The sequence below is a fragment of the Schistocerca gregaria genome, chromosome 8 (assembly GCF_023897955.1).
Source record: "Schistocerca gregaria isolate iqSchGreg1 chromosome 8, iqSchGreg1.2, whole genome shotgun sequence".
Taxonomy (NCBI): domain Eukaryota; kingdom Metazoa; phylum Arthropoda; class Insecta; order Orthoptera; family Acrididae; genus Schistocerca; species Schistocerca gregaria.
The window spans coordinates 386,699,685-386,723,833 of record NC_064927.1 but is presented as its reverse complement, the minus strand read 5'-3'; the positions used below and the strand labels follow the sequence as shown (position 1 = coordinate 386,723,833).

General features: G+C 44.2%; 1 protein-coding gene across 1 annotated transcript in view; it reads right to left on the bottom strand.

Annotated features, from left to right (window-relative positions):
• Nucleotides 1-24,149, bottom strand: part of LOC126284184 (UDP-glycosyltransferase UGT5-like) — a 125,141-nt gene that overhangs the window by 13,061 nt on the left and 87,931 nt on the right. Inside the window, exon 4 of the mRNA XM_049982927.1 lies at nucleotides 20,166-20,388. Within this exon, the coding sequence (XP_049838884.1) occupies nucleotides 20,166-20,388 (223 nt within the window). The remainder of the gene's footprint in view (nucleotides 1-20,165; nucleotides 20,389-24,149) is intronic.

The following is a 24,149-nucleotide window of genomic DNA, read 5'->3' as shown; positions in this document are numbered from 1 at the left end:
AAAAAACAACACTCCTGGAAATTGAAATAAGAACACCGTGAATTCATTGTCCCAGGAAGGGGAAACTTTATTGACACATTCCTGGGGTCAGATACATCACATGATCACACTGACAGAACCACAGGCACATAGACACAGGCAACAGAGCATGCACAATGTCGGCACTAGTACAGTGTATATCCACCTTTCGCAGCAATGCAGGCTGCTATTCTCCCATGGAGACGATCGTAGAGATGCTGGATGTAGTCCTGTGGAACGGCTTGCCATGCCATTTCCACCTGGCGCCTCAGTTGGACCAGCGTTCGTGCTGGACGTGCAGACCGCGTGAGACGACGCTTCATCCAGTCCCAAACATGCTCAATGGGGGACAGATCCGGAGATCTTGCTGGCCAGAGTAGTTGACTTACACCTTCTAGAGCACGTTGGGTGGCACGGGATACATGCGGACGTGCATTGTCCTGTTGGAACAGCAAGTTCCCTTGCCGGTCTAGGAATGGTAGAACGATGGGTTCGATGACGGTTTGGATGTACGGTGCACTATTCAGTGTCCCCTTTTGACGATCACCAGAGGTGTACGGCCAGTGTAGGAGATCGCTCCTCACATCATGATGCCGGGTGTTGGCCCTGTGTGCCTCGGTCGTATGCAGTCCTGATTGTGGCGCTCACCTGCACGGCGCCAAACACGCATACGACCATCATTGGCACCAATGAAGAAGCGACTCTCATAGCTGAAGACGACACGTCTCCATTCGTCCCTCCATTCACGCCTATCGCGACACCACTGGAGGCGGGCTGCACGATGTTGGGGCGTGAGCGGAAGACGGCCTAACGGTGTGCGGGGCCGTAGCCCAGCTTCATGGAGACGGTTGCGTATGGTCCTCGCCGATACCCCAGGAGCAACAGTGTCCCTAATTTGCTCGGAAGTGGCGGTGCGGTCCCCTACGGCACTGCATAGGATCCTACGGTCTTGGCGTGCATCCGTGCGTCGCTGCGGTCCGGTCCCAGGTCGACGGGCACGTGCACCTTCCGCCGACCACTGGCAACAACATCGATGTACTGTGGAGACCTCACGCCCCACGTGTTGAGCAAATCGGCGGTACGTCCACCCGGCCTCCCGCATGCCCACTATACGCCCTCGCTCAAAGTCCGTCAACTGCACATACGGTTCACGTCCACGCTGTCGCGGCATGCTACCAGTGTTAAAGACTGCGATGGAGCTCTGTATGCCACGGCAAACTGCCTGACACTGACGGCGGCGGTGCACAAATGCTGCGCAGCTAGCGCCATTCGACGGCCAACACCGCGGTTCTTGGTGTGTCCGCTGTGCCGTGCGTGTGATCATTGCTTGTACAGCCCTCTCGCAGTGTCCGGAGCAAGTATGGTGGGTCTGACACACCGGTGTCAATGTGTTCTTTTTTCCATTTCCAGGAGTGTATCTCTGTCAATAAATGCTAAATTTCGACATTACTCCTCCGTCGTTAAACTGGAAACAACATATGCAAGTGAAACACTGTTCAGACTAATTACTCAAGCAACAACTGACAAATTGCAGGAAGTTGATAGAAGAATACTGCGAACAATTATCAGTAAGAAACATCAAGTTGATGGGCAGTGGAGACTTTTGCCCAATTCAGTAGTGTATAAAAAGAGTGAATCTGTTGTTGATACAATGCGGAAAAGGATTTGCATTTTTCAGCCACATATCTCGCCAACCAAATACTAGAATCCTGAAGCAACTTTTTAATATTTCTGGAACAGTAAAACCAAAAACATCTGGTTTAAAGAAGTACACAGTGATCTGGATGAACTGATCATCATCACACACCAAATTCAACATAGAGAAGAGAAACTGCTTCTGAAGAACAAATACACACTGCTGACATTCAAACCCTCAGAACGGAAGAAGTATGCCATATCTGCAGAAGAACAAGCAGCCAGATCACAACGAGTGAAGTTTTAGAAAACGAAGAAATTGCTGACTCCTAAGACCTAAACTTAATCATTGTAGACTCTGTTGTATTATGTTTGATTTTAGTGCCTCAATGTGGGCGTAAACTATGTAAATTGCAGTTTCGAGTCGTTCCTAACACAAGTTTATTTCACTGAGTAAATGCTACTCAGATGCCACTGATACACAATAGTACAGGAATGCACTGATAAATGAGAGTCTGTTGACGGCCTTAACCTGGTCCACACAAAAGACATTCACATGAGTACCAGTGTTGGCTAATAGGCGAGATCTTAACCAACCACAGAATAAATGAGTTAATTCATCATACAAGGAAGATTAGACCGTATGTATTTTGACTGTCATAGTTGCTGCCCCTGTTGCCTATCCTTTAAATAAGAGTTTTCCCAGACTTCGTCCCTCGTCTGAACTTCTGACATCTCTCTGGTAAATGTTGAACATCTCGCTCCAGGTACAGGACATGGTGGAGAGCGAATAAAGCTTCAGGATTCTATATTCAGGTGGACCCAGTATTTTTCCGCTACTTATAGCTTTCTTCACCTCTGGAAATGAACTGTATATATGGCAAACAGCACTGTGTATCGATGTCTTCATTGAACTATAACGAGCTGAATAATTTATTTCGAAGGTCGGGACAGAACAAGGGAATATAGTAGGTCCAGAAAAGAACTAAGGAGTTCAAACAAACCTTGAGGGCAGGTTTACTTTTAGAGGACCAATACATATAAATTTCCACTTAAATTATACTCATCGAGGTAACGGAAATGTATCAACGAGGAAGAAATCGATAGAGATTCCGATTAAATCGACAGAGCGGTGCGTCGTGTAATTTGTCTTGTCCGCCATACACTGCCAAGAGCACATGGAATTCTGGCCACAGCGACGAATGTGACTGCGCGTGATGCCACAGCTGCTCTTTGGCTTGGGAAAATGGATCGTTCCAATCTCTCGTTCAGTCTTCGAAGTTCTGCGGTGACGAAAGCGGACATTTCAAGGTCGGCGGCTAAGCCTCATCCCGCGCTGCAGCGTTGCCGTGTCAGCTACCGGCCAGTCTATCGTCACACTTCGCTGCTCTCGTGTTTTTGGTTTGTTTTCGCTTCGCTCTGTAAACTCGTTCTGCTTTACACACAGAGTGTTCCAGGAGGAAGAGTCAATATTCAAGGACAAGATAGGAACTCTCATTTGAAACAAATTTGGATATATGCCCACATTTTTATTGTTTCTGAATAGAACACATTTAATGCAAATTGTTATTTATTTTCTGTATTATTGTATTATTCGATACGTTGCCAGGTTTACACACGTACACAAACTGAAATTAGTAAACATAACAAACATTTCACAAAGATCAACTGAGAAAGTCGCTATGTGTTTGTAGCACAACTGCACTGCACCATTGCAACAATGTGTTGCTGTTCCTTGCACAGGCTGTTGAACTACACATTCAGGAGAGAATGAGAGCCTCCAAGGATACCCATTCCACGCAGTGTGCTGAAAACTCTGGAAAACACTACGATCAGGTATTCGACGTGTCGGTAAGCGCCAACGATATTCTTCGATAGCAGCTGGAATAGTATCATCACAAAAGCCGTAAACGTTCATCATGCACGCATGGTCTTCATTTGTGTAGATGCGTGGCATTTTAGCCGGTGTGTGTTGAACCGTTACTTCTCTCTGATACACACTCAATCCATCGCACTGTTTCCGGCCGGCCGCGGTGGTCTCGCGGTTCTAGGCGCGCAGTCCGGAACCGTGCGACTGCTACGGTCGCAGGTTCGAATCCTGCCTCGGGCATGGATGTGTGTTATGTCCTTAGGTTAGTTAGGTTTAAGTAGTTCTAAGTTCTAGGGGACTGATGACCACAGCAGTTGAGTCCCATAGTGCTCAGAGCCATTTTGAACACTTTTTCCCTCTCAACACACTATGGACAATAGCGCATCCAACGGGAGGGTCTAATGGCAGAAAGACATCCAGAGCAGAGAGATCCAAAACAACAAGACAGGTTGTACCAGAATAAAACGTTAAAGAGACCGGGTGTGTAATACACACATGTGCGCACCGCTAGCCCAAAAGCAAATGAACATTATTTATGAAACTTCATTTTAGATTACGATCAGCTGTTTATTTTTATGCTCAATGCTACTAGTTTCGATTATCATACCATTATCGTGCCGAAGCGAAGTGTTACCATATTGTCACTGCATCATTTGAAGTAAACAACTGCGATGTAGCTAGAAAAATGTAGCTTCTTTTACAATAAATAATCTTCAAAAGTGGAATGAATGACTTCGTTGTAGGTAGAAAAACATAGCTTCTGTTACAGTACATAATATCTAAAAGAGATAGATACGTTGGAGGTGCACACAGATCGATCACACATGATCGTCTTGTTTGCGTGTGCAACGTATCTGCGTCTTTTGGAGATTATTTAAAGTGACAGAAGTTATGTTTTTCCACCTAATTTGTTGACTTCAATTTTATTTTATTTTATTTTTTACAGAACCTAGGGATATTTCCACCCCAAGAGCTAATTTTTTTGCAGACTGCAGATTTGCTCTGTACGGTACACAACAGACGTGTGACGTATGTGGACATAGCTTGGGTTTCGAAAAGCATACGAACAAATTTACACTGCTTGAAAGAATTAGGGGAACATGAATTTGGCCGCCCGGAGTGGCCGTGTGGTTCTAGGCGCTACAGTCTGGAGTCGAACGACTGCTACGGTCGCAGGTTCTAATCCTGCCTCAGGCATGGATGTGTGTGATGTCCTTAGGTTAGTTAGGTTTAATGAGTTCTAAGTTCTAGGCGACTGATGACTTCAGAAGTTAAGTCGCATAGTACTCAGAGCCATTTGAACCATTTGAACATGAATTTGGGCGCCTGCCATTCTCCTTTGAGCGATGATTGAGAACTTAATGTGTTACCAAATTATACCTTCATCTTCTACAAATTAAGTACACAACAAAACATCATTACGTGCTCGATTGTTTTTATAAAAAGAACTGGTGTCGAAAACAAAGTGAAAACAACCATTCATCCTGCCATACTGGACGGTTTTCATTGAAATTTGAGAACTTCAATAACATGTATGCCCTTCGTGAGCGTTTACGACTTCCCGACGCGTACGTAGTTTTCTCCATGGACGTCTACGGGGGTCACGCTATGATATTCTTTCTCATTCTTCAACGAGACCCCATGAGAGTTCTTTGAGCGTCTGTGGTGGAACAGGACGACCACGAACACGTATGTTAAGCATGAGGCACATATTTTTTTTAATAATTTATAGCCAAATTATAGACCTGTTACCTGATGTTTAAAACAGGTCGTACACCTTACAATTTTCGTTTTTCATCTTTTTACAGTTTTCTTTTGTTATATCTACAACATTTACAAAGAATGATATCTTTCAAAATAACTATAACTTAAGGTTGAAATTAAATAATTTTTTTTGGTTTTTTAAGAAGAATATGAAAAGAAGATAGGAGAGAGATTTGTTAGTATCATTACCGAATGCGACTGACGGTGAATACCTCGGAATGGTTTCTTCGAGCCGTTGACCCCCAGACACACACACACACACACACACACACACACACACACACACACACACACACACACACACACTAATGGTTATTAGTAGAGAAATAATGTTGTTTATCCTATTTATTAAAAATCCTATGTATTAACTACATTAGGTGCCCATCCATGTACCATATGGTGTTTCCTTGGCTAGATCGCCAGCACTTTTGCTTATTTACTGTCACATCTCAGCTTTCTTCCTCCTACTGTTCCTCCTCGTTGTCACTATTTTCGCTGTCACTGTGGATATCGCTGTCCATCGTCTGGAGATTGTTGTTACGCTGCACATAGGCATGTCTGTGATGTGTCCGAATGTACTCTTCATGTGTTGTTTTTGAAATACTGTTTGTCAGTGCGTTTAATTGTGCCCATTGTTCTTCATCTCTTATTGCTGTGTATGTATCTATGGCTGTATCTTTGTAATCTAAGTGTAGTGTATGCATATTGTTCGCGTATTGCCCGCAGAAAAAGACAGTTTCTTCCCCGCATGTGCATGTAGGTGTCTGCCTCAGACTCATGCGGTTTAAGTGTGTGGAGTAAGGTCCGTGTCCGGTTAGGACATGTACCATACCGCGGCTGGGATCGATATGTCTCATTCTCAACCGCTCCATTATGTCAGGGAGGAAGTCGTGCAGTCTACGTCCCTTATCACCTACATCCCACTCATCTCGCCATGCCATGTATCCAAACGCCAACTTTTAAGGTGACGTATCGTCCCTATGGGCACACCGGTTATTGTGTGTAGCTTATCTAGTCTCCCCACCTTTAACCAGTACCTTGCAGCTCTGTATTTGATCGTGATATCTATGGGGCATATTCCGAGCACCACACACAGTGCATCCGCTGAGGTGGTACCGAAGGCTCCAGATAGCCTAAGTAGGACACTTCTCTGCCCTCGTCTGACCAATACTTTGTTGGTGATCACGTTCAGTCTATGTGCCCACGTGCTAGCTGCGAAGCTCAGTACTGATTCGAAGAGCGCACAGTGGTATGTACTTACGACTGGTAGAGGTAGTCTGTACTGTTTTGAATTTAGCCTCACCAGTTTGTGTAGTATTTTTTCTGCTTTGTCTGTTGTTAGCCTTATGTGTTCGTGGAAATTCAATTTTTCATCTGTGTGTACCCCAAGATAGAGCGTAATGTGTGCTCATTTGATGTTTGTGTCCCCAGTTTTAACCGAAGGATTCCTTTAGAGTGATCCTTTCAGTAAAGTGTATGCTGTTTTGTTTTCGGCTGTCCTGAGTTTGTTGTTGTGACACCACTGAGTAATTGTTTGTAGTATTCCACTGGCTCTCTCTTCTAACCGGGCTCTGTTTGCAGTGACTACAACTAATAGGTCATCTACGTAGGCGACAATTCCGTCTGACCTGCCATTCCCATCCAGAAGTTGTAAGAGGGGTTCGATTGTAATGTCCAAGAAGATGGAGCCGCAGATCGACCCTTGAGGACAGCCTTTGGTAATTCTTTTAATTACATATGCACGATGGGTTTAGGTCGGGACTCACCGCCGGTCATTCCATTACTTCAATGTCCAGGCTTCGCAAGACATCGCTGCTGGCGCCTGTCGCCTGTCGCAAACGCCCTGGCACTGGAAGGAATTCAGGGCCACCATCTTATGCAGCAACCACCACACGATCCAACAGGATATGTTCGATGTACTGCCAGGCGGTAAGGCAACCATGGACAACGACAAGATTCGTATGGCTGTCTACAATTGAAGCCTCTCCACAGCATCACAGAACCTTCGATATCTGTCGATTTCCTGGACGACATTTGGCAGGTACCGCCCAACATGGCTTTCCACACATGAACACGACCATCACCTCTCATCAGAGGGCATCTGGACTTATGAAATTGGCAGTTGACATGGGATCGGCAAAACTGAAGGCGGGGTACAAGATGATGTCTTGTCAAGCGGGATACTGTAACAGGACGTCTGGATCACACAGCATTACAATCAGATACGACAAAGCGGCTACAGTGCTCTGACGTTATCCGTACGACGCTGCAACGCAGAGATGTCCAAAATGGTTCAAATGGCTCTGAGCACTATGGGACTGAACATCTGTGGTCATCAGTCCCCTAGAACTTAGAACTACTGAAACCTAACTAATCTAAGGACATCACACACATCCATGCCCGAGGCAGGATTCGAACCTGCGACCGTAGCAGTCGCGCGGCTCCGGACGGAGCGCCTAGAACCGCGAGACCACCGCGGCCGGCAGAGATGTCCAGATGTCGGTCTTCACGTGTTGTTGTAATGCTCCGGCGGCTTTGTCCAGCTCGCCTTATGTACTGTCTCGCTATAGCGTGTCTACAACCTATGGATGACATGGAGAGGCATTGGCATCTGCAACAACGGACCAAAAGTCTATACTTTCTGTATCAGACAGACAGCCCTTGCAACTTGCATTGCATTAAGATTTCGCAGTCAGTGTGCTTGGTGGAATACAACGTCCACAAATGACAACTGCCATCTGCGTACCTCACTAAAACACTGAGATACCGGTACTCACACCCGTCTCAGGAATCAACTGAGAATGTAATGCGAAACACTGCCAATATACGGCTAATGATTTTGACTTTTGCGTACAGTGACAGCGAAGATCTCAAGGCATGCAATAAGGCTAAAGGGCCACCTGTATCAAAACATGTCGGAAAGACGCGAATGCCACACTAATCCCTTGCCAGCATGTTGGTGCTTTGAGACCCGCATCGGAGTCGCACTTCGTTGCGTATACGCTGCAGCAACACCCTCAAACGGAAACTTTTTGATCGCCCTTTGTATCTCAGAGCACCACCATCAAAATGCACCAACGCATCACACTCGATTACAGACAGAATGATCATAGAGACATCTATGGCCTCCCAGGTCACGTGACCATAATATGCATCCAATTATTAACAGTTTCCGTGAGCTGTGGGCGGCATTTCCGCGATGATGGACGAGGACGTCTCCCCAACTCATTCGGTGTCTCGTTCAGTCATTTCCATGCAATCGTCATTAAAGAGGAAGGCGTTGTTACACGCACCATACTCCATTCAATGAGATAAAATCCCTGTCGGCTGGCACCGCTGTTGCAGCTTCCAGCCGTCAGTTGTATACGGCTACTGGCAATAACCAATACTCAAAATGGTCCATACATCCAGCACGAACAAAATTAAATTCTCCGCCCTTTCCCTCTAAGCACATTCGTTGTTCCGAGGCGCTTATGGTCTATCTATTCGACGGCAACTAATGACAGATGTTAGCCCATGGTTATGTTACATTTTCTCCATTAACTACTGGTACGTCACGAAGGAAATATTTCCACCCTACAGTGTTTCCATGTTCGATTAATACCGTTCTCTTTGAGAAGATTTTCCATCTGTAAGCTAATTATCCTTAACACAATTGAAAACCGTGTCCTGACTACCTACGAATATATCGAAGTAATCAACTATGGAACTGTTGTGTACTCTTACTTGCTCTGATATGCTTATACAGGATTAGTCAGCTGCCCCTAAATGTGGGTTTTATGCAACCCAATACACTTTCAAGAACCACGTGCGTTATTTTAATTTTCTCTCGTTCACCACTCGCAGACTATTAACCTTACAGAAAAAAATGAAGAGGACCTTTCTGTAGGTAATTTAGTTTAGTTAAATTTTGTACTGGAATACGTTTTCGCTTGATGCCACGGTTTTCGACTTCTACACATACACCTGCATTCACAATGATTCTCTGCAAATCACACTTAAGTGCCTGGCTGAGAGCTCATCGAACTACCTTCAGAGTAATTCTCTATCTCTCTAATCTTTAACAGCGTGAGGAATAAACGAAAACCTATATTTTTCCGTGCGAGCTCTAATTTTCCTTACTGTATTTAAACAGAAGAGCCAAAGAAACCGGTACACTTGTCTAATATGGAGGAGCAGAGCATGCTGAAGTCCCCTAACCGAACGTGGCATGGTCTCGACTGTCTGAAGCAGTGCTGGAGGGAACTGACACCATGAATCCTGCAGGGCTGTCCATAAAACCGTAAGAGTACGAGGGGGTGAAGATCTCTTCTGAACATCTCTTTGTAAGGCGTCCCAGATATGCTCAGAAATGTTCATGTATGGGGAGGTTGGTGAACAGTGGAAGTGTTTAAATTCAGAAGAGAGTTCTTGGAGAAACTCTGTAGGAATTGTGGACGTGTGGAGTGTCGTATTGTCCTGCTGGAATTGCCCATGTCCGTCGGAATGCACAATGAACATGAATGGATGCAGGTGATCAGACAGGATGCTTACGTATGAGTGAGCTGTCAGGGTCGGATCTACACGTATCAGGGGTCCCACATCACTCCAGCTGCAGACGCTCCACACCATTACAGAGCATCCATCAGCACGAAGTTTCCTGCTGACAAGCAGTATCCATGGATTCATGAGGTTGTCTCCATACCAGTATACGTCCATTTCCTAGATACAATCTGAAACGAGACTTTTCCTACCAGGCAACATGTTTCCATTCTTGTTAATGGCCCAGCATTGTAGTTTGCTGCAATTTGCAGAAGTGTTGCACTTCTGTCGCACTGAACGATTCTTTTCAGTCTTCATTGGTGCCGTTCTTGCAGAAACTTTTTCCGGCCGCAGCGATGTCTGAGATTTGATATTTCACCGGAGTCCTGATATTCACAGAATACTTGTGAAATGGTAGTACGGGAAATTCCCTCTTCATCGCTACCTCGGAGATGCTGTGTCTCATAGCTCGTGCACCGACAACACAGACTCACTAAAATCTTGATAACCTGCTATTGTAGCAGCAGTAACCGATCTAACGACTGCACCAGGCACTTTTTGTTTTATATTGGCGTTGATGACCGCAGCGCCATATACTGCCTGTATGCATGTCTCAGTGTTTGAACACGCATGCCTATACCACTTTCTTTGGCGCTTCGGTGTGTATGATGATCGTTTCTCCCTATGTAGGTCGGTGTCAACAAAATATTTTCGCATTCGGAGAAGATAGTTTGTGATTGAAATTGCATGAAAAGATTCCGAAGCAACAAAAAACGTCTTCGTTTTAATGATGTCCACCCAAGCCCTGTATCACGTCTTTGACACTGTCTTCCGCATTTCTCGATAACACAAAGCGGGTTGCTCTTCTTTGAAGTTTCTCAATGTACTCCGTTAATTCTATCTGGTAAGGCTTGCAGACCTCGCAGCAGTGCTCCAAAACAGGACGAATAAGTGTAGTGTAGTGTGGTGGTGATGATGGTGGTGATAAGTTCCATGGGACAAACCGCTGAGGTCATCGGTCCCTCGGCTGACACACTACTTAATCTAACTTAAACTAATTTACGCTAAGGGCAACACACACCCCCATGCCCGAAGGACGACTCGAACCTCTGCCAGGGCGAGTCGCGGGAACCGTGGCAAGGCGCCGTAAACCGCACGGCTGCCCCGAACGGCACCAGTATAGTGTAGGCAGTCTAGTAGATCTGCTACATTTTCTAAATGTTCCGCCAATAAAACACAGTCCTCTCCACAACATTTTTGTGTGTTCTTTGCAATTTAACGTGTTCCTAATTGTAATTATTAGATATTTAGTTGAAATTACGGCCTTTCGAGTTGACTGGTTTCCTGAAAACACTTTTGAATACCACTTTTGGACGTTAGCCTTGAATAATTGGAAAACTGCGGTCTCTGACGAAAACGTATTCTAGTAAAAAAAATTTTAACTATATTATATTTTTCTACAAGAATGTTCTGTTCATTTTTTCTGTAGGAGTAATAGTGTGCGTGTAGTGAGCGAGAGAATTTCAAAACCTTGAACCTTGCACGTGGTATTTGAAAGTTTCGTGGGATGCATAGAACCCATAAGTAGTGGCACCTCAATCAGGCTCTATATAGTACGTAGTGAAGTCAATATTTGCCACACAGTACAGTATCTTTCTGGAAATATTCAACGATTCTGCCACTCTGCTGATTGATTTGCTGATTGGAATCAAAGGACCTCTGTTGTCCCCCTTTCAAAGTTAACACCTTTTGTCGTTGTTGTGGTTGTTATATTCAGGTGGGACACAACTGTGAAGGAACTCTCCATGCTGGTGTATCGTGTGCAAGCCTCTTCTACTTACGTTAGTCAACCTAGGTCTCCTGCTAATATTTTAAGCTCCCTCACTCCTCCCCATTACCGAAGTTGACTATTCCACGGTGTCTCAGGATTTGCGCAATCGACAGATCCGTTCTTTTAGTTAAGTTGTGCTACACATTTCTTTTCTCCCCAATGCCTCAGAATCGTCGTTAGTTATCTGATCTACCCTTTCATCTTCAACCTTTTCTGCAACACCAAATTTCGATAACTTCCATTTTCTTCCTATCTGAAGCGTTTCCCGCCCATTTTTCATCCATCCCACGCAACTCTACACTCCAGCCTAATACCTTAAGAAAAGAATTTGTAACACATTTCTGTTAGATATTAAAGTAGTCACTTTTTTGGAAATAATTTCCTTGCTATTGTCAATCTGCTGTTCTGTTACCCAACAAACACGTAATCCGTTTTTAAATTTTCATGCTTCATCCTTCGGTGTCGGGTTGGAGACCGTAAGGTAGCGTGATCGAACCCTTTGAACGCCAAAATTTTTTAGTCTTCCCTTACGCTAGCCTTCACCTGGAAGGTATGCCAGGAACGATTGTGGTTTGGATTTCACGTTAAACTGTAGATCCCCTTCACCCGGTAGGACGTCTGGATAGATAGAGGGCCCGCAGTAAGTGGGGTCCAGTTGAAAGCAGTTGCTGAACATCCACCTTGAGAAACTCCCAGCGCGTCATGTCATTTACTGACCTGATATAAATATAAATGTCGTTGTACCGGCGAAGCTTTAGTGCTCACGTCGCGAGTTTGTTGTCTTGAACTGAAGCGCTGATGTAACTGAGGAAGTGGTTAAAGCTCTCGATTCTACTAAATGATTTGATACATTTCAAATTAGGGATACCAACAGCTTTTTAATTAATGACGAACAAAGCAGACAAAGTATAAACAGCTAACAAGAAGTTTTGCATACATTTCATTACAAAATTACACGTTTAACACTTCAAGATTCTATACTGAACTGTGAAACGTGCAATTTTGCAATCAAAGATATGCAAAACGTCTTATTAGCTGTTTATAATTTGTCTGCTTTGTTATTACAATCAATCACAATTCAGGTGTATTAACTCTTGTAGAAAACATGTTCACAGAAATTATGCACGCTATTATATTCTTCTCTTTTTGCACACAGAGTCGCGTTATTTCAATACGATGTATGTGGCGTGCATCCTACATATTAATTGTGCACCCAATAACGCGAACGTCACTGTTCAACCCCTCGCAGCAGACTGACGAGACAGCCCGAATCACTCCGCTTCGTAGCGCGTATTTGGCGGGAGTCGAAGGTGCACGAAGTGCTTTGCCTGAATATCATTATACTAAAGCTAATGAAAATTGCCGTAAAAATGAGATGTGAATCAACTGGATTTTAACTTGCTGTTGTTGTTGTTGTCTTCAGTCCTGAGACTGGTTTGATGCAGTTCTCCATGCAACTCTATCCTGTGCAAGCTTCGTCTCACAGTACCTACTGCAACCTACATCCTTCTGAATCTGCTTAGTGTATTCATCTCTGTCTCCCTCTACGATTTTTACCCTCCTCGCTGCTCTCCAATACTAAATTGGTGATCCCTCGATGTCTCAGAACATGTCCTTGCTACTGGGGATGTATTCATGCGGCTGAGAAAAAATCTGAATTACAATTTATTAAATATTAATAACTGCATCTAACAAATCTGGCGTGTTCGCTCCTGCGTCGACAGCCAGTCAAATCATAATCATGCTAAACTGGCCCAATTCTTCTCGGAAATTGTACTGACTGTACTATATCTTTTCTTCCTCTGCTCGCATCTCTTACGTCATATCTCATTACTTTTTCGCACTGTTTCTAACCAACGGTATAAAATAAAATACCCAGCACTTCCAGTGCGAAGAAGCTATCGACAAGATGAATACTGCAATTGCTCAGTTATAACAAACGACGACATGCTGACAGTTGCCAGCACTTCTTTGTTGAATATATTCAAGGTCCACCCAACTCATGTTGTGTAAACTTCCAGCTTGAAATTATGTGATAAAGCAGTGGGGCCTCCTTTGTGAACGTGTTGAAAAGACGAATAGTGAACTATGACCATGGAATTCAGGGCAATAATTTGTTGAGGATTGCTGAACCTTATCTTTATTGACTGCCTCTAAGAGACAATCACAAATCGGTATTGTGGTTTGATTATGAGACAAATTTTACTTCTTACGAAATGAGAGTGAATTTGATGAGGATAAAAAAGTTTTATTTAGCCAGAACAGTGAGATAGTTTGCACACCTACAGTTTAAAGAGAGAAAACTATTGGATTTGAGGACCATTCTGCAGATTTGGTCTGTGCATTCTTTGAAATGCTTCAATCCATTCTCGTCTCACTCGTCCCATTTTTATTCAATTTCTGTCATTCAATATTCGCTTCTGAAACAGCCTTGTATCGAGTAAATATATCGATGATGATTATGAACAGCCCCAGTGAGTGCAATGATTAAGCCGTCAATTCCCATTTTAAAATTCTCTCCACATTGGATAGATGTTGCATGTTTTAGCTGCAAGTCTGGGATCCTTAATGAGCAGAAGGAGGCACAGGCGAATGTCAGTAACGACAGGCTAGCCACTGCAAGACCACATCCATTTCAAAAGACGCTCATTCACAACCTGACTGTTCCACCGACCTGTCCACCTGTGTGTGGCCACTGGTGACTGCTTGGTGGACCCTACCTGCCTGAACTGAGGGAGTGTGGGTTGGCAGGTAGCGGACAAGGCTAGGAGGCTAAAGTCCACCGGTCGAACAGACCGGCCCTGACCGTGTACAAGACCATGGAACCATTAGCCACACACAGACCAATAGCTCAGAGTAGATATGCTCAGTGGACAGACTCATCTGCCTGTATATATGGGCCATAACAGAAGTGCTGGCACCCCGTTCCCTTCTCCTGAGCGGTTTTCCCCTCCTACTCCCCTTCCTTCTCTTGTGCTCCCCTTCAGTGCCTCTGCACTACCTCCTGCCCTGTCTTCCCTCTTCATCTCCTGCCCCAACTGTCTCCAGCCTCTTGGTGCACCCACTGACGCCCCTACTCTTTCCATCCCGCCCCTCCCCTGCTGCACCTTGCTCCTCCTCCTTTTCCATCCTCTCAGGCCTCTCCCTCGGCAGGTCACACCTGGCAGTTTTATTCTTCATTGTGTGTGCTCCAAGTGAGTTTAAAGTGTGTTGTTCTGCAGTGTTCTTAATACTGTGGCCAACTTTTAACATGTATGTGTGACTTCAGTGTCTTTTTTGTGTTCTACAACTTGTCAACAGAGTTTTTTAACTTAATGCCGTCTTTAATTGTCCCCCATGAACATCTTCATTTCAGTGTATTTTTACCTCCATTATCACCCATTACTCTGTTTTATGTCTCCCTTTTTATCGCCTTATATGTAAAATTTTATTCTTGTATTAGTTGTCATGTCACTTGGCTGAAGAGCGGCGTATTGTGCCGCTGACAGCACTCCCTTGCCCATATGGGGCAAGGGCATGAAATCACAATAAAGGAAAAAAGTACTGGCAAGTGCCGATGGGCAACAAGCTGTGCAGACAGCCCACCGTCTGCTTTGTTTATGCCAGCCACCTAACCGCCGGCGGTCACAAACTACTACTCTGAGTACAGTGGACACCACAGCGTGAGTGTCCATGGCTCCACCTTAAAATGCTGGTACAATGATGTGGCGGAAACTTGGTCCAGTACTGAATACTCCTCATTTTTACAAGCCAAAGCTATGGGGTGACAGTTATTGAACTGTATGAAATAAAATCTTCATAATTTGAACATTTTGTGTTAGGGCTTTTTAAAATGCATGGTTGGCTGCAGGGCATGTTGGGCATTAGTACGTGCTGTATAGTTCAGTTTAATGACGAACCCCACTTTAATTTGCATGGGTTCATCAGTAAGCGAAATTGGCGCGTTTGTGGGGGGACCTGGGAATCTGCATTTCGTGATCGAGGAGTCTTGTCACCCTCAATGGGTGACTGTGTGACGTCCAATATCCAGTCACAGAGTAATCAGTGCGATATTCCTTGATGGCTCAGTGGTTACTGGATGGTATTTGAAGACTTTGGAAGATTATTTCATCCCCATTATTCAAAGTGACCCTGATTTCGACAAGATATGGTTCATGGAAGACGGAGCTCGACCCTGTAGAAAAAGGAGAGCGATGTCCTGGAGCAGCACTTTTGGGATGCATTCTGGCTCTGGAGTAGCCAGAGGTCACTGACATGGACCTGATCGGCCGCCATATTCTCCGGATCTGAACACGTGCGACTCCTTTTTGTGGGGCTATAGTAAAGATAAGATGTACAGCAATAACCACAAAACTATTGCTGAGCTGAAAACAGCCATTCAGTAGGTCGTCAGGATATTGACATTCAGGAGGTATCGATGTTCCGACACATCAGCGGGTCATGCAGAGTTTCGCTATTCGTCTGTGCCACATAATCGCCACCAATGGCAGGTGTATCAAACATGTCATAACCTAAATTTGAATATCTGTAGAAGTTTTCATGTTGAATGGAGTGTGTTCACGCCATAGTTTGTAAATAATTTACCTATTTTTAATATAGTTCAATCATTATCGCCCTGTATCTGATCAGATCACTGCTCTATAGCTTTGTTTGTTATTGCCGACAACCGTCTTAGAAGTCAGGAGTGTGGGGTGCAACTCTCAGATAAAGATCTGTCTTTTTAGTAGGAAGAGAAATAGCCAAGTTCATTTAAGAATATTTTTTCTCGTGGCAGGGAGGTGCCACCAACAATAGGCTGTAAGTAGGCTGTTTAGATTTTTATATTGATAACATCACCTAGCACTCTGTATGAAAATCACTGGCTGTGCTGTGTGCAGTCTGTGGTTGGGTGGCATTATTGTAATATTCGCTATTTTAAGTGTTGGGCTGTTGACTTAACAGCGCGTAGCGTTGCGCAGTTGGAGGTGAGCCGCCAGCAGTGGTGGATGTGGGGAAGTGAGATGGCGGATTTTTGAGAGCGGATGATCTGGACGCGTGTCCATCAGAAACGGTTAATTTGTAAGAATGGATGTCATGAACTGCTATATACATATATTATGATTTTTGAACACTATTAAGGTAAATACATTGTTCTATCAAAATCTTTCATTTGCTAACTATGCCTATCAGTAGTTAGTGCCTTCAGTAGTTTGAATCTTTTATTAACTGGCAGTAGTGGCGCTCGCTGTCTGGCAGTAGTTCGAGTAACCAAGATTTTTGGTGAGGTAAGTGATTTGTGAAAGGCATAGGTTATTGTTAGTCAGGGCCATTCTTTTGTAGGGATTATTGAAAGTCAGATTGCGTTGCGCTAAAAAATATTGTGTGTCAGTTTACTGTTGATAAGAATAGGTAAAGAGCGAAATGTCTGAGTACGTTCAGTTTTGCTCAGCTGTTTGAAAATCAAATAATGTAAGAGATTTATCAGCACAGTAATTCAATAATTTTTTAAGGGGGCGTTTCAAGGTGTTCTCCATGTAGGGAAACAGCTTCTCATGTCATACAAAATGCGGGAAAGAGCTCCACTGGCTGTCCCTTAAAGAACTACCCGAAAGTAACAAATAGCAGGATGCTTTTTAAGAATTACAGACACGGAAGAACTGCGTATAGGATGAAATAAAAATATCTTCGAAGAACGGGAATTTTGCATCAAATTTTAAGAACAGTGTTCGAGGAAACACAAGCCACTGGCTGGTTGATAAAACTTTTCTTAGGAAGGCGATTTAACAGTTCTTAGGAACATTTTCGTTGGCCACTTTAACGGAGCTTCATCACTGGGAAAGGATAATTAAGGTGAATTTCGAGGAGTGCAGACAGTGGACAGCTCTGCAAGCGCCCTCTGGTTTGATAGCTCTGGCAGAGCATCCAGGACGGCTCTGTGGGAACACAGGGGGGAGGGAAGGGGGTTCTACACCGACTTTTGTGACACTTGTTGGTAACAGGGCTACTTTTGAGGAGATATATCCAAGAGCCAACCTGTCTGCAGCCGTCCACACTACTACATCCTGCAGCTTAAAACATGTTGAGAATCTGCAGCACAAGTGACCGGTAAGGGAAGTTTCCAGTCGTTTTGTAGGCGTGTAGTTTGGACTAAGCTAGATTCAGGGCTCTTGGTATTTTTAATTACGGGTTCCAGGCCTCGATAATGACTCAGTTATGATAGCTGCGTGGCGTTCTATTTTTTCTGGCAAAGTTGAAACAATCACTGCGCTGGCTTCTTTTTACCAAAGATTTCTATGACGATGACTATTCCCTTCTTCCATATTTCCTAAGGTCTTTGTCAAGTGAATACATCATTAGCTTAGATAGCTCATTATCCATAAAGGTTGGTTGTTATATTTGCTGTGTGTACCATAACTTTCGGTATAATTTTGCCTGAAACTTCGTCGGGTGGTTGTGAGGGAGGAGACCAGACAGCGAGGAAGTCGGCCGTGCCCTTTCAAAGGAACCATCCCGGCATTTGCCTGGAGCGATTTACGGAAATCACGGAAACCCTAAATCAGGATGGCCGGAAGAGGGATTGATCCGTCGTCCTTTTGAATGTGCTAACCACTGCGCCACCTCGCTCGGTCTGAAACTTCGTGTTGTTGAAACTTCCTGACAGATTGAAACTGTGCCGGACCGAGCATCTAACTCTGAACCTTTGCCTTTCGTGAGCAAGTGCTCTACCAACTTAGCTACCCAAGCACGACTCACGCCCCGTCACCACAGCTTCAATTCTGCCAGTTCCTCGTCTCCTACCTTCAAAACTTTTCAGAAGCTCTTCTGCGAAGAGGCTATTGCTAAGTCATATCTCCGCAATCTTCCAGGAGTGCTAGTTCTGCAGGTTCGCAGAAGAGTTTCTGTGAAGTTTGAAAGGTAGGAGACGAGGTACTGGCAGAATTGAAGCTGTGATGACGAGTCGCAAGTCGTGCTTGGGTAGCTCAGATGGTAGAGCACTTGACGAGAAAGGCAAAGGTCCCGAGTTCGAGTCTAGGTCGGGCACACAGTTTTAATCTATCAGGAAGTTTTATATCAGCACACACTTCGCTGCAGAGTGATAATCTCATTCTTCGTATTATTTATTGGACACACATTTTATAAGGAAATGCAGTCAGTGTGGACCGATATTTTATTTTAGTACCTTGAGGAACCCCCCCCCCCCCGTTATAGTGATCATTATTGCTTTTTTAAACAATTAACATCCAGGACTCATTTTTCGGAGCCACCCTTTTCATCTCCTAATTTCATTGCGCAACAACTTCATTGTCTCATAGGAGTTCGAGTGATCTGCCTCTCAAGAGGTCCAACTGATGCAAATCGTGACTGCAGGAAGGTGTGTCCAGATCGTTTGGCTCCTTTCAGCTTTTTCTTTGCTAACTCGAAGAAAAACTGGATTATATGTGTGCTAGTAATCTGTTTCCTTTTTTCAGTATCTGTCGTTTTCTCCAGATCCTTGTGTGATCTGTGAAAATGTTCACAAATTTTACAGTCACAGGAAAATTTGAAGCGAAATCAATCGCTTTAATGTGACAAGCTTTCAATATTCCAGAGGAATGCTGCCTAAGTAAATCAGACCTGTACAGTCATTTCCGTTTAAGTTTTTAGTTTTATACTCTAAGGAAACAAAAAATTCGGAGTAGGAATCAAAATTCATGGAGAAGAAATAAAAACGGAGGTTCGCAGATGACATTTTAATTCTGTCAAAGACAGCAAAGGACTTGGAAGAGCAGTTGAACGGAATGGATAGTGTCTTGAAGAGAGAATATAAGGTGAACGTCAACAAAAGCGAAACGAGGAGGATGGATGTATTCGAATTAAGTCGGGTGATGCTGAGGGAATTAGATTAGGAAAAGAGACACTTAAAGTAGTAAAGGAGTTTTGCTATTTGGGAAGCAAAATAATTTATGATGGTCGAAGTAGAGAGGATACAAAATGTAGACTGGCAATGGCAAGGAAAGTGTTTCCGAAAAAGAGAAATTTGTTAACATTGAATATTGATTTAAGTGTCAGGAAGTCGTTTCTGAAAGTATTTGTATGGAGTGTAGCCATTTATGGAAGTGAAACATGGACGATCAATAGTTTGGACAAGAAGAGAATAGAAGCTTTCCAAATGTGGTGCTACAGAAGAATGCGGCAGATTAGATGGGTAGATCACACAACTAATGAGGAGGTATTGAATAGGATTGGGGAGAAGAGAAGTTTGTGGCACAGCTTGACTAGAAGAAGGGATCGGTTGGTAGGACATGTTCTGAGGCATCAAGGGATCACCAATTTAGTATTGGAGGGCAGCATGGTGGATAAAAATCGTAGAGGGAGACCAAGAGATGAAAACACTTAGCAGATTCAGGAGGATGTAGGTTGCAGTAAGTACTGGGAGATGAAGAAGCTTGCACAGGATAGAGTAGCATGGAGAGCTACATCAAACCAATTTCAGGACTGAAGACCACAACAACTACTCTATAGGGCCTCTTTTTCAAGCATCTCGCCAATCTTCCGAAATGTACTTACCGAGTATGTCAGCCTGCGGCAGCCACTTTGAAATCATGACGTTGTCCGGCTTTCCAGGCAGATTGTCGTCTTCGAACTTCCAAAGAACCCTCTGCTTAATGCGGGAGAAGACCTCAATGAAAGCATTTTTGGCCTGCGGCCTCAGGTCGGTGCCTTTGATGTAGCTGCCCAGGCTGAAGTATATCACCCCGTCAGGAGCGTCATCGAGGAACTTTTGCAGGTCCTGTAGGAAAAAAAAATACGGTAAATATGTAGTTAGAAAATCGCATTATGTGTTCTTAATTCAATACTTTGGGCGATAAAAGACGTTGTGATATAGAAGACAAACGAAAGTGGTTAGGTGTAATTTGTAATGTAGAACAAGACAGAGAAATGAAGATATCAGGCAAAAAATTAAACATATTTTATATTATTTATGGAATAATGAATAACAGGGACAAATGAAAAGAGCATTTAACAAGAATGCAAGGAACAGGATCATAAAGTATCAGTTGAACAATGAGCCGAAACACAGAACATAGGAGGTCCGTCTACGTCTACATCCACATCAACATCCATACATTGCAAGCCATCTTACGATCCGTGTCGGAAGGTACTTCTCGTACTATTATCATTTTCCTCCTACCATGCTCGATTCGTAAATGAAATATGCAAAGAAATACTTGTCTGTAACTTCTCTATTATCTCTAATTCCTCTCATTTTCTCGTCGTCGTCGTCGTCGTCATTTCGCGAGACGAATGTGGGAGAAAGTAACATGTTGCCCGATTCTTCTTTGCACGTTCGTTGTAAGAATTTCAACAGGGATCCTCTCAATGATCTGCAGCGTGTCTACCCCGAAATGCTCTATTCTTAGAGGATGCTTAAAAATGGTAAATCTGTCTTTGTTCCAGATTGATTGATAATAGTAATACTATTAATATTTAATTCTATTAAGCAAGGTGAGAAACGATCACGAATTCACACTGTATGTTTTGAATATCACTTTTCTTTAGTTCATCGCGTTATGTTACAGCAGCCTTAGTTACATTTGGTATTTCTTACTAGAAATACACTCCTGGAAATGGAAAAAAGAACACATTGACACCGGTGAGTCAGACCCACCATACTTGCTCCGGACACTGCGAGAGGGCTGTACAAGCAATGATCACACGCACGGCACAGCGGACACACCAGGAACCGCGGTGTTGGCCGTCGAATGGCGCTAGCTGCAGCAGCATTTGTGCACCGCCGCCGTCAGTGTCAGGCAGTTTGCCGTGGCATACGGAGCTCCATCGCAGTCTTTAACACTGGTAGCATGCCGCGACGGTGTGGACGTGAACCGTATGTGCAGTTGACGGACTTTGAGCGAGGGTGTATAATGGGCAAGCGGGAGGCCGGGTGGACGTACCGCCGAATTGCTCAACACGTGGGGCATGAGGTCTCCACAGTACATCGATGTTGTCGCCAGTGGTCGGCGGAAGGTGCACGTGCCCGTCGACCTGGGACCGGACCGCAGCGACGCACGGATGCACGCCAAGACCGTAGGATCCTACGCAGTGCCGTAGGGGACCGCACCGCCACTTCCCAGCAAATTAGGGACACTGTTGCTCCTGGGGTATCGGCGAGGACCATTCGCAACCGTCTCCATGAAGCTGGGCTACGGTCCCGCACACCGTTAGGCCGTCTTCCGCTCACGCCCCAACATCGTGCAGCCCGCCTCCAGTGGTGTCGCGACAGGCGTGAATGGAGGGACGAATGGAGACGTGTCGTCTTCAGCGATGAGAGTCGCTTCTGCCTTGGTGCCAATGATGGTCGTATGCGTGTTTGGCGCCGTGCAGGTGAGCGCCACAATCAGGACTGCACACGACCGAGGCACACAGGGCCAACACCCGGCATCATGGTGTGGGGAGCGATCTCCTACACTGGCCGTACACCTCTGGTGATCGTCGAGGGGACACTGAATAGTGCACGGTACATCCAAACCATCATCGAACCCATCGTTCTACCATTCCTAGACCGGCAAGGGAACTTGCTGTTCCAACAGGACAATGCACGTCCGCATGTATCCCGTGCCACCCAACGTGCTCTAGAAGGTGTAAGTCAACTTCCCTGGCCAGCAAGATCTCCGGATCTGTCCCCCATTGAGCATGTTTGGGACTGGATGAAGCGTCGTCTCACGCGGTCTGCACGTCCAGCACGAACGCTGGTCCAACTGAGGCGCCAGGTGGAAATGGCATGGCAAGCCGTTCCACAGGACTACATCCAGCATCTCTACGATAGTCTCCATGGGAGAATAGCAGCCTGCATTGCTGGGAAAGGTGGATATACACTGTACTAGTGCCGACATTGTGCATGCTCTGTTGCCTGTGTCTATGTGCCTGTGGTTCTGTCAGTGTGATCATGTGATGTATCTGACCGCAGGAATGTGTCAAAGTTTCCCCTTTCTGGGACAATGAATTCACGGTGTTCTTATTTCAATTTCCAGGAGTGTATATATTGCATTTGGCAATGAGCGTCTCCATAATGCGCATTCACGAATCCATTTTAATTCCGAAGTGTGATATGCACCATAGCAGCTAACTGCTACGAATCGCGCTCGCCGGTGCTCGAAGACAAACTATAAGACATTCTCTTTGTCATGTCCTCTAATCCCGCAGTGTTCGAGCTACTTACCCCTCTGTCCGTAAGGGCGGCTGTACGGCAAAACTGCGAAAAAAATTCGATTTTTTCTATTGCGTAATTTATTAGATCGATTCTTTAAAAATAATACCGTAAAGTTTCATAATCGAATGCTGGCTAGAAATAGCCTACCACGTCCCCACTTGCTATGTTGTGATCCACACCTTCTCTAAATTAGAAATTTTTTGTGTCTTAATTTTTTAGTTCACTTAATCGAAACGAACTACAGATGAGTCTAGAAGGCTGCGAGAAAGATGATCTTTGCTTGTTCCTATGTTTACAAGGTGGTTTTTAGAAGATGGAAAATGACTATGAGGTTTTAACAGACTGACATAAGGAAATTCATGCTTTACATATATTATGAGAAATCTATCAGGGATAGCTTACGTAGTGTGAAAACAGTGCAGCGAGCAGTGTGGGCAAGGTTCTTTCACAAACTTTCCACAGATGATAATTCTCAACATCCCCTTCATGGCATATTGTGGTGCCAATATCTTAAGCCAGAAGCCAGCGGAAAGCCATATACCCACAAACATGGTTTGATACTTGCTGTCTTAAATGCCATAAAAGTAACTTTCAGGTTCCTAGTCAATCCGGAACGATTGAAAAATATGTACATGGAAAACACAGAATATAAATGAGAGCTACAGTAACTTTAAGTGGATGCGTTATCAAAAAAAAAAAAAAAAAAAAAAAAAAAAAAAAAAAAAAAAAAAAAGTATTTGTGCCCTCAGTTATCGTAAAGACAGTTGCATGTGATACCTGTCTAGTGTTCAATAGTGGAAATGTAGGTAGGATTAAGTGCATGCAGAGAATAGGCTTCCATCCAGACGTACTCAGAAGCATCTATGAACCGCGACTCAACAAATCTCAGACAGCAGAAGAAAAAATGCAAAAATTGGCTATACAAAGGATGCAGGGGAAGAGATTACTCCAGGAAGAGGAGGAAGAGAATAAACATTATGGCTATGGACAGTATAAGCCACTAGAGGGATAGCAACGTTCTTAAAAATAGAAATAAAAATTTTTAAATGTGAATTGCCGTAAACTGACTTTTTTGAGCTATGATGTACCTTTTCTCGGGAACAATAAAAGGTAACATCCTGAAATTTGGTATAGTTCTCAAGAATTACTTTCTGAATAATCCTATGCACCACTTTTCAGTTATCTTCACTATGAGAAAAGTTCTCCTTCAAAATTTGAGAAAAATAGAGCTGTTCCAGGTGAAACAAAACCGAAAACTTAATATCAAAGCGAAAATTACCTGAAAAAAAAATCTGTTCCACTCGTTTAATTAGCTTCTTGTGAAGATGTATACTATGAAA